General features: G+C 38.8%; 1 protein-coding gene across 4 annotated transcripts in view; it reads left to right on the forward strand.

Moving 5' to 3' along the window:
* Positions 1 to 10,986, forward strand: part of akt3a (v-akt murine thymoma viral oncogene homolog 3a) — a 484,690-nt gene extending 473,704 nt beyond the window's left edge. For all 4 annotated transcript variants that reach the window (XM_072264837.1, XM_072264839.1, XM_072264838.1 and 1 more), the window contains one exon: positions 9,018 to 10,986. In XM_072264837.1, coding sequence (XP_072120938.1) covers positions 9,018 to 9,103 — 86 coding nt within the window. In that variant the 3' untranslated portion in view covers positions 9,104 to 10,986. The remainder of the gene's footprint in view (positions 1 to 9,017) is intronic.
* Positions 10,987 to 12,104: the final 1,118 nt, after the last annotated feature.

The following is a 12,104-nucleotide window of genomic DNA, read 5'->3' on the forward strand; positions in this document are numbered from 1 at the left end:
AGTCTGGTTGTTACGTAATGAGTATATGATTCTATTGAAAAGGGTGCAGAGGGGATTCACTGGGATAGGTTATTTGAATGACGCCAATCAGCGACCAGGATTGAACAAATAGAAATATGGCAGGGACAAGTGGAGTGGCTTTTATTGGTGTGGACAGTGTTAGAGTGGTTATTTGAGGCTTTAGCTCTTCAAGGCTTCAGCGAGGAGAAGCTTGTTTAGAGAAGGCAAAAAACCTGTAGGTGGATTTTTTTCTTTTGGCGAGGCAGCATCTATGGAAAAGAGTAAGCAGTCGACAAATCGGGCCAAGACCGTTCTTCAGACTGTAAAGGAAAGGGAGAAGTCAGAATAAAGAAGCCTGAGGAGGGTCTTGGCCCGAAACATCAACGGTTTACTCTTTTCTATAGATGCTGCCTGACCTCCTGAGTTCCTCCAGCATTTTGTATATGCTGCTCTGGATCTCCAGCAGATTTTCTTGTGTTTTCTCTCTGCAGATTTTCTCATGTTTTTGGTGGATTTTTTTTCCAGTTTATTTATTGTTTCCTCCTTTATATTTGCTCAGTTAGAGCAGTAGGGATGCCAGGCAGGATAGTTGAATGCCCCTCTTGCGGGATGTGGAAAGGCACGGAAACCTCCAGTATCGCTGACAATTTCACCTACAAGCTGTGCACCCAGCTGCAGCTTCTAACACTCCATGTTAAGGAGTTGGTGCAGGTAATGGATGAATTCCGGATCATTTGGGAGGCTGAAGGGGTGATAGATAGACATGGGTGAAAGGTAGTTACACCCATAGATGGGGACTGATTAAGAATAGTCAGCATGGCTTTGTGCAATGTAGGTTGTGCCGAATCAATCGTATAGAATTTTTTGAGGAAGTTACCAGAAAAATGGATGAAGGCAAGGTGGTGGATGGTGTCTATATAGACTTCAGTAAAGTATTTGACAATGTCCGTCATGGGAGGTTGGTCAGGAAGGTTCAGACACTTGACTTCCAAGGTGAGGTAGTAAGTTGGATTAGACACTGGCTTTGTGGGAGAAGCTGGAGAGAGATAGTATATGGTTGCCTCTCTGACTGGAGGTCTGTGACTACTGGAGTACCACAGGGATTAGTGCTGGGTCTGAAGTTGTTTGTCATCTATATCAAAGATCTGGATGATAATGTCATTAACTGGATCAGCAAATTTGCAGATAACTCCAATATTGCGGGTGTAGTGGACAGAGAGGTAGGCTTTCAGAGCTTGCAGCAGGATCTGGACCAGATGGAAAAGTGGGCTGAAAAATAAAGGATGTAATTTAATGCAGACAAGTGTGAGGTGTTGCATTTCAGTAGGATCAACCAGGGTAAATCTTACACAGTGGACAGTAGGGCACATGGGTAGTAGGGGTATGGAGTGCAATGGTCTGAGTGTGAGTCAGTGGAACTAGGCAGTTTCAATATTTCAACACAGACTAGATGGGCCGGGGAGCCTGTTTCAGTGCTGTATTTTTCTATGACTCTGTAAGAGAGATTGGACAAATTGAGTGCATTTTCCTTGAAAATGCAGAGGAAGTGTTTGATTGAGTACAAAATTGAAGCATGTAGAAAGTGAGAATGCAATGGTGTATAAAGTCAGAAAACATGAGATTAAGATAAGTGGAAGGAAACATTGTGGGGATTTTCAGAAATGCATTGTTTGAGGGGAGCGATGGAAACATAATACCACAACATAGAAATCTGCAGTATATTGCAGGCCCTTTGGCTCACAATATTGTGCCGACCATGTAACCTACTCTAGAAACTGCCTAGAATTTCCCTACCACATAGCCCTCTATTTTTTTCAGCTCCATGTATCTATCGAAGAGACTTTAAAAGACCCTATTGTATCCGCTGCTACCACCATCGCTGGCAGCGCATTACACACACCCACCACTTTTTGTGTGGAAAACCTTGCCTTGGACATTTCCCTTGTACCTACTTCCAAGCACATTAAGACTATGCCTCCTTGTGTTCGCCTTTACAGCCCCAGGAAAAAACTTCTGGCTATCCACACGATCAATGCCTTTGATCATTTTATATACCTCTATCAGGTCATCTCTCATCCTCTGTTGCTCCAAGTTCACTCAACCTATTCTCATATCCAATTCTCCAATCCAGGCGATATCCTTGTAAATCTCCTCTGCAGTATCTCTATAGTATCCACATCCTTCCTGTAGTGAGGTGACCAGAATTGAACACAGTACTTCAAGTGCGCAGCAGCTTTGAGTGTCCTGTGGATGCGGACCCCAAGATCTCGCTGATCCTCCATGCTGCCAAGAGTCTTGCCATTAATATTATATTCTGTCTTCAAGTCTGGCGTACTGAAATGAACCACTTCACGTTTATCTGGGTTGAATTCCATCTGCCAGTTCTGCATCTTGTCAATGTCCCACTGTAACTTCTGACAACCCTCCAGACTATCTACGACACTCTCAACTTCTGTGTCATCAGCAAACTTACTAACCCACCCTTCTACTTCCTCATCCAGGTCATTTATAAAAATCACAAAGGGAGGGGGGGTGGTCCCAGAACAGATCCCTGTGGAACATCACTGGTCACCGTGCTCCATGCAAAATACGAACCATCTACAACCACCCTTTGCCTTCTGTGGGCAAACCAATTCTGGATCCACAAAGATCTTAGATCCAGTGCCCCCTTACTTTCTGAATGAGACTTGCATGGGGACCCTTATCAAGTGCGTTAATGAAATCCATATACACTACATCCACTGCTCTACCGTCATCAATGTGTTTTGTTACATCCTCAAAGAACTCAAATCAGGCTCGAAAAAGCCGTGCTATCACTAATCAGATTATGCCTCTCCAAATGCTCATAAATCCTGCGTCTTAGCATCTTCTCCAACAACTTGCTCACCACTGAGGTAAAACTTACTGGTCTATGATTTCCTGGGTTATTTCTGCTTCCTTTCTTGAACAATGGAACAACATTTGCAACCTTCCAATCCTCTAGTACTTCTCCCGTTCCTTTTGATGATGCAAAGGTCATCGCCAGAGGCTCAGGAATTTCCTCCCTTGCTTCCCACAGTAGGCTGGGGTATATCTCATCTGGTTCTGTCGATTTATCTATTTAATACCTTTCAAAAGCTCCATCTTCTTTCTTAATATCTATACGTTCAAGCATTTCAGTCTGTTGTAAGTCATCCCCACGAGGCCCTTTTCACTGATGAATACTGAAGTAAAGTATTCATTAAGTACCTTCACTACCACCTCTGACTCAATGCACATGTTTACACTCTTACTCCTGATTGGTCCCATTCTCACAAGGCTCATCACATTCTTGTAAAATGCATTCAAGGGGATTTTCTGAAGCAGTATTTAGAACCCTTTTGGGAAGGATGCTGTTCTAAACCATGAGGTATGCTGACCGACAGGTGATTGAACTATTTATGGAGGAATCCCAAGGAAGCAGTGACCATACTTCAGTAAGATTAAAAGTTGTTATGACCTTAAACTGGTGGAAAGTGGATTTCGTAGTTTAAGACAGGAGCCTGGGAGAGGTAGATTGGGAATAGATACTAGAGGAGAAAAGAACCTGCTGTATAAGTGTGAGGTGGGGACTTGGGGGTGCATCTGCATACTATAGCTTGTCTAAGGTTTGGCTAACCTTGGTTCTAGAGTGTAGTTGCCACACTTCAAACAGCTTCCTGTCAGATTTGACATATAGCTCTGCTACTACAGAAAGTTTGTTGGAAGTGAGGTGCAACATTGACAAAGGTTTGAGAAAAATATTATCATGATACCTTATTTAACTTTTGTTTTCATTGAGGATGGTTCCCACCGAGACACTGACCCATGCCTGTCCAAAATGTGGGAGGAATATTTGAATTGAGAATCTTGAGGGCACGTACCAAGGGAGTACAGAAGCCCTGCATAACTGTTAGGAGGACTAGACTACTTATTCACATATCCACCCAGTCAATCAGCACCTTCCCCATCTGTGTAAAGTGGTGTGAATCCTACATTAGCTTCATCTGCAGTCCTGAAACCCATAAAATCAGAAGTAAGACTTCTTCAGTTTAGAGGACTGTCTAAGGAGAAATCCATAGTACACAAATCTTTTAGATTGCATTTTGAGGTGCTTAATATCCTATATCTTTTACTGGAATTAAAACATGAGCCTGAGAATACTTATATCACTAAATATTTATGTTTAGAATTATGAGTGCCTGAAACATGGTTATCTGCAGAGCTTAGTCACGAAGCTAGCTGAGAGACCACTAGGTTAATTGTATCATAATGATTTATAGCACAGAAATGAAAATATCAGCCAAAAGTGAGTATTATCCTGTTAACAAATGAGAAAGCCTTGTTGTGAGTGTGTGTGTGTATAATATACAAATGATTTACATATTGCTTAAGTCCTTCACATAAACAGAGAACAATCAGAGTTTAGTTTAGGAGCTACACAAGTACATTATTTTTTTCTCTCTTAAACCATAACCTGTCACCAGTCCTTTGCTTGATCTGTTGGTAAATTTTTTTCCCTCTTTATATCAGCAAAGTAAATATATCTTATGTGAGTGACTCTATATTGTATATACATTCATCTCTTCTGTTTCTTTTTAGTCATGCAATTTATACTTTATCAGTTTATTCTGTTGCAATATTGATGTTGATTATTTAGTTCCCCAAAATGTTTGAAGAAACAATTAAAAAGAATGACAGGAAAAAGGAGGTAAAAGTTTCACCAAAAACTGGATTTCTCTTATGCACCTTAAGAAACCATACCTCCTGCTGACCCAGCAGACTAAAAGTATTCATCGGGCAGCAGTTCAATGGAAACATGTCTGTAGTGACAAGATAACCATTGTAACCTGAATGGGCGCTTTAGAAGCACGGACAACTAAGAGATGTGTGCGCTGATTTTATATTGTTACTTGTCCATTTTATCATCAGCTTCGTTACATGAGGTTTGAGCAAACCCAAGGATTTCGAACAGTTTGAAGAATATATTCATCTTTTGCAGAAAATACATCTTTTCTGTATTTTTAAATGTGCATTTATCATTTCAAGGAGAGATTACCAAGTATTGCAATAAGTATGTTTATTTCCAAGTAATCCCTTCATTTTCAAAGAACAGAAAAGCACTGTGCAACTTGTACAATTATTAATTCACTGATAACATTTAACCCATTGAAAGAAAATGTAATCTCATAAGTGTTTGCAATAAATTTTTATCATTGCCCATTTTTTCAGTTTTCTTTTGAAAAGTTAAGAAATCTTGCTATACAAAGCCTCCTAATAGATTTTTATGTAATATGTAGCCTACATAGATTAATGTGTATTAACTTACCATTACAATTCACATACAGTAGATTCTGGTTAACTGGGGCACAACAGGGCCAGTACATTTTGGCTCAATTAAACAGTTGCCCCAATTAGCTGAATTTTCTTGAAAATGGTTAAAGAGGTATAAACAAAAAAGAGAAACTGAGTAACAAATTACAGTATGTATTTATAGGCATCCGTTAGTCTCGTGAGACCACAGATTTGCGCCTTGGAAGGTTTCCAGGGCTCAGGCCTGGGCAAGGTTGTATGGAAGATCGGCAGTTACCCATGCTGCAAGTCTCCCCTCTCCACGCCACCAATGTTCTCCAAGGGAAGGGCACTAGGGCTGATACAGCTTGGCACCAGTGTCATCTTAGAGCAATGTGTGGTTAAGTGCCTTGCTCAAGGACACAACACACTGCCTCAGCTGAGGCTCAAACTAGCGACCTTCAGATCACTAGACCGACGCCTTAACCACTGTATGTATTTAAATGCAGAACAAATTAGAACACTACCAATGCTACTACAGTATTTTAAAACTGTATTAGTTCCTCCTCTATATTAGTGAGATATGTCATAAGTTGTGGGACTGCTTTATTGAGCACCTCCACTCCCTTTACCAAAAGCAGAACTTTCCAGTGGCCAAACATTTTAATTCCAATTTCCATTCCTATTCCAAGATGAGGCCACACTCAGGGTGGAGGAGCAACGCTTTGGATTCCATCTGCGTAGCCTCCAACCTGTTGGCATGAATATCGATTTCTCCTTCTGGTTAAAAAACAAATTTCCCTCCCGCTCCCCACTTCTTCTGTCCCCCACTCTGGCCTTTTACCTCTTCTCACCTGCCTATCACTTGCCCTTGGGTCCCCTCCTCCTTCATTTCTCCTGTGCTCCACTCTTGAATTGAATGAATTGACTTTATTACTTACATCCTTCATATACAAACGTTTGTATATGAGGAGTAAAAATCTTTACGTTACATCTCCGTTGAAATGTGCAATGTGAAATATATAGTAATTTATAATAAATAGTACTGTGTGTTCAACAGGATAGTCAATATAACAGGAATACAGTTGTATCAGCATGAATTAAGCAGTCTGATGGCCTGGTGGAAGAAACTGCTACGGAGCCTGTTAGTCCTGCTTTTGTGCTGCAGTACTGTTTCCTGGATGGTACCAGCTGGAACACTTTGTGGTTGGGGTGACTCAAGTCCCCAATGATCCTTCAGGCCCTTTTTATACATGTCTTTGTAAATATCCTGAATAGTGGGAAGTTCACAACTACAGGTGCACTGGCCTGTCCGTACCTCTCTCTGCAGAGACCCGCAATTGAGGGAAGTACAGTTCCCATACCAGGCAATAACGCAGTTAGCCAGGATGCTCTCAGTTGTGCCCCTGTAGAAAGTTCTCTCCTATCCGATTCCTTCTTCTCCAGCTCTTGACCTTTCCCACCCACATGGCAATAGACAATAGGTGCAGGAGTAGGCCATCCGGCCCTTTGACCCAGCACCACTATTCACTGTGATCATGGCTGATCATCCACAATCAGTACCCTATTCCTGCCTTCTCCCCATATCCCTTGACTCCACTATCTTTAAGAGCTCTATCTAACTCTTCCTTGAAAGAATCCAGTGAATTGGCCTCCACTGCCTTCTGAGGCAGAGCATTCCACAGATCCACAACTCTGTATGAAAAAGTTTTCCCTCAGCTCCGTTCTAAATGGCCTACCCCTTATTCTTAAACTGTGGCCGCTGGTTCTGGACTCCCCTAACATCGGGAACATGTTTCCTGCCTCTAGCGTGTTCAATCCCTCAATAATCTTATATGTTTCAATCAGATCCCCTCTCATCCTTCTAATTTCCAGTGTATACAAGCCCAGTCGCTCCAATCTTTCAACATATGACAGTCCCGCCATACCGGGAATTAACCTTGTGAACCTCCGCTGCACTCCCTCAATAGCAAGAATGTCCTTCCTCAAATTTGGAGACCAAAACTGCACACAATACTCCAGGTGTAGTTTCACCAGGGCCCTGTACAATTGCAGAAGGACCTCTTTGCTCCTATACTCAACTCCCCTTGTTATGAAGGCCAACATGCCATTAGCTTTCTTCACTGCCTGCTGTACCTGCATGCTTACTTTCAGTGACTGATGAACAAGGACACCTAGATCTCATTGTACTTCCCCTTTTCCTAACTTGACACCATTCAGATAGTAATCTGCCTTCCTGTTCTTGCCGCCAAAGTGGATAACCTCACATTTATCCACATTAAACTGTATCTGCCCACTCACCCAACCTGTCCAAGTCACCCTGCATTCTCATAACATCCTCCTCACATTTCACACTGCCACCCAGCTTTGTGTCATCTGCAAATTTGCTAATGTTACTTTTAATCTCTTCATCTAATAGGCTTCACCTATTACCTTCCAGCTAGCCCCCTTCCCCTCCCTCCACTTTTTTTACTTTTTCGTCTTCCTTCTTCCTTCTCAGTCCTGAAGAATGGTCTCATTCTGCGATGTTGACTGTCTATTCATTATTAATAGTTATCGATGGACAAATTCATCCAGTACACACTGCCATGTTCTTTTGATCGACTGTAAAAAAAAAGCCATTCAGACATCTACTGCACATAATAGACTGCCTTCATGCAAATGCTTTTGACGATTGCATCCTCCAAATATTCATTTTCAATGTAACATTCAAGGTGGTTGTCGATACCTTCAAATTCTCCTTTAGTTCTTAACTTGAAGTAGTGAAATCGTGTCATTTTCACTGCCAGCCATTTCTGGCATCTCTATGCCTGAATGTTTGAAACCATAGTGAGCAAAACTGTTCTGAATTGCTTTTCTGCTTATTTCTTGCCAACTATCAGTGACAAAAATCACTGCTTTTTTAACACAAACACACACAACTGACACTATTTAAAAACAGTTGGCTCTAAGCATGGGATAGTGTCCATCAGCTACACAAGAACATGCGACTGACACTAGTTAGAAATTATTCGACAACATTCTCCTGCCCCAATTAAGTGGCAGAGTGTTCCAAATAAACAGAGAATCCCTGCAATTTTCTTGATTATTTTTTGTTCTTTAGCAGTTGTTCCAAATAAGTGGCTGCCCCGATTATCTGATAGCCCAATTAACCAGAATCCACTATATTGTGATTATTATAAATGTAATACATGCAAAATTTCAGATTTTACAAAAAGAATGGAGGTTTTAAATTGAGTCAAATCTATCTGTAATAGATCAACTTCTGTTTTATTTTTAATAGAAGCTAAAAAAAAAATCTATGTGCATGGAATATGTGCCAGGTTTCTTATTAGCGTAATAATCCTCACAGATGTGCTATCTTTTGCTTTGGGAAACTGGATGTAAATTGGCCAACATAATGAATACTTTTCATTCTTGAAAGCTTGCTGATCCTCTGTATTTCTGATACTATGACTCAGTAAGTATTTCCTCAACCCAGCATAATTGGTATTGATATAATATAACTCACAAATGTATTGGTTAATTGGTGAAGTATGTTAGAATAATATTTATGCCCTCTGGGTTGTACAATTATAAAGAAAAGTATCTTGTATCAATCATTTTCAAATAAGTTTTTTTTGAATAAAAAGGCTACAGCATATGAAGTTTGGAATGTGACCTAAGCATTTTGGCCTATTATAAAGTAAATGCCTGACAATATTTTTACTCTTTCAATTTGTTTACAGATGATGAAGATGGTATGGACTGCATGGACAATGAAAGGCGACCACATTTCCCCCAGTTCTCATATTCTGCCAGTGGAAGAGAATAGGACCATATTTGTTTTTCTGCTGCTCGGCTGTTGTCATGGTGTATCACTGGAAATCATTCCTGAACAATTTAAGAGTTTGAGCTATACTTGATTTCAGAGTCAGGGCATCTTCAGGAATCATTTCAAGTTGAATGTTTTCTGCATGAATCTAAATGTCAGTCTGAAGATTCAAGCTGTTACCTCCTACTATTTTGACATAATTGTCCTGCAAAGAGTATTTTTAAACAAATGAAGTCCTAATAGGATGTATTGTACATGATGCAGCATTTATGCATTTCAGCCTCTAAATGGAACTGAGTTTTAATGGGGGCTGAAGAAGACATTAGGCAAAATTTCACAATTATGAAAAAAATTAAATAGAAACATTTGATGCTATTTGTGTACCTTATGTTTTAATTTCTGCTGTTCATAGCAAGCATTTGTTTGTGATGTATGGCAAGTATGCAAGGTTTTTGTTAGACATATCACTGACAAAACAAGTTGGTATCATTTATAACTTGCTAACAGTGGGAATTTGTGAACATTTACTAGGTCACAATCCCTCTCAATGTTGCTAATGTTTGTACCAACCCATGTAACTGATAGCTTGACTAGTCAGTCCGGCAGACTTGTTATAGATTTATCAAGTGCAATCACTGATTTTGTTTTTACAACTTTGATGGATGGATACTTTGCACCTCTGCCTGTACTTGTTTTATGGTGGCTGAAGAATGTAGATAGGCATAATGTTCAGATTTATACTTTCACCAAATTTATGTGGATTGATTATTTGCTTTACCCGGTCTCGGTTGGCAACCTGCAATATTTGCTTATCAAGTTGTGGACTAGCAGTTCTTTCCTGGTGTTAATTTTGAATTTTACACGTTGAATATACACATAGTATTTATTTTTAGTAGTAATTGTTTATTTCTGTCAGATAAGCCTCACCATCAGTGAACAGTTATTACTGGAAGTTTAAATATGGTGGTTGACCAACTTTGTAGTGCTAGTCTGTTTTAGATTTTTTTAACTAGGTTTTACAAACTGTCTATCCATTAGAAGGTGTACACTTTGCTGAACTTACTGGTTTTTGGTTGTTTACTTCGTAAAGTCTAGATCAAGAATTCAGTTTCCATTGACCGTTCCAGACTGAGTATGCCCTCTTGTACTGCAGCCATCTTTGGACAACAGGCATTCCTGTTTGATTGTGAAGACTCCATAGCTTTGCTTTAACACTAATCCATTTACTGTCACATTCCAGTGGCATTTTGAATCTAAATGCTTTTATGACTATAGCATATGTATTCACCTTATTTGCAGCATCACAAGGTTCACCACTCCTTGTTGAGGCCATCCATACAGTATATTGGCAAGGTGACAAGGTGGGGTCCACTACTAACTGCAGGGTCTATATACTACACCTCAATGTACACACTTTGCTGCTACTATTTGTACTGTCTAAAACAGAACTTCCTGTATCTGCTATCTAGTGTATTACAGATGAGCATGAAAAAAAAATGTAAAGTATTTATTTTAAATCCTTAAACTTGTCATTAATTTTGCCTCTGTGTAGTGTAGGATTTGTGAAAGATCTTGACCTTGCTAGTTCTATCATTAAATCCATAAAGACCTAGTCATATGGTTAAGGATTGTAAGCAGAAGGGACTAAGGACCTTAGTGAACTGTATTACTGTCTGTAAAACATAACTGTTTATTTCCTGAAGTATATGACCCACAAGGATGTGAAAAACTGCAATGAAATGTTTTTGTACACTGTACATCCTTAGTATTTTTACACATAAATGTATATGATAGGGATGCACATTATTTTCCTTCTTACAGACTGCTTAAATAAAGTACTACAACAATCCAGCCTTGGGTTGTGTAGTCCTACTACTTACTAATATTGGTTGTTTGACTGTGTCTCTCAATTTGGCATCAGGATATCAAATGATGCCAATGTACCATAATGTACTATAAAAATCATCTTTCTGGAGCTGAAGTTTTTCAGATAACTAGAGATTTTATGATTCTAAATTTAACATTTATCTTTGTAAAAAAGAAAGAATCATGAAGTAATTTTATGCATTTAAGTTAGATTTACTTTCTTTCATTAATTTATTTATTTTTACCAAGATTTTTTTAAAAATATGCAGTTCAGTTTAAGTTTTTTTAGTCAAAGCTCCAAATTGAGCTTTCAATTACTATAATCAATATACAGTTGAATTAAACTAGGTAATTTTTTAATGTTTTCAATTAATCAAAATACTGCTCAATGAATAACACTTGCAGTATCTGCAAAGAAATAAGAGTGGATTGACAGATGTATATAGCATAATTATAAATGTTCACACACGTAGTTTTGCCTGTTTTAACTTGTAAGTTTTAAATTGCAATATAAAAGATTTGTTTTACTGGAAATTTCCCCATTTGATGGACTTAAATTTAACTTGTACTGAGAAGATATTAAATGTTTTGTGTGATTTCCTTAAAGATGGATAGTATTTCCTTACCAAATACTGGTTCATTTTTAATGGAAGATTATTTGACAGTACCTTAATTTTCACTGAATATTTTTATCATGATATACTATGCTCCTTTGCTAAAGACATTTTTTTGTATAAGTTATGCTTCTGTGGGTGTTTATTAGGAACTGAGATGTGGCATTGAGGTCCATCCTAGACTTTTAAAATCTATGATTAGAAATGAAATGTATTGGATTTATCTTTCCCTCCCTGGCTAAGGTCAATTTTAACATCCCAGTATCTCAGGATGAAAACAGTAAATTAATTCAGATTAAGCTAATAATGATACCGTAATCTTTATTCTGCATAATTTAATGTAGGGCGAGGTGTTCAAACCACATGTATATTATTTATTTCCTAGTATATGTGATATTTTTCTAAACAGGTCTATGCTAAATTGTATATAGTTTATCTGTCTTATTGCCCTCTACTGGAATGTGTCATATACTTGCTACTTCAATCTAGAAATATGCTTTGAAACTTATAACTTTTTCCCT

The sequence above is a fragment of the Mobula birostris genome, chromosome 8 (genome assembly GCF_030028105.1).
Source record: "Mobula birostris isolate sMobBir1 chromosome 8, sMobBir1.hap1, whole genome shotgun sequence".
NCBI classification, from domain to species: domain Eukaryota; kingdom Metazoa; phylum Chordata; class Chondrichthyes; order Myliobatiformes; family Myliobatidae; genus Mobula; species Mobula birostris.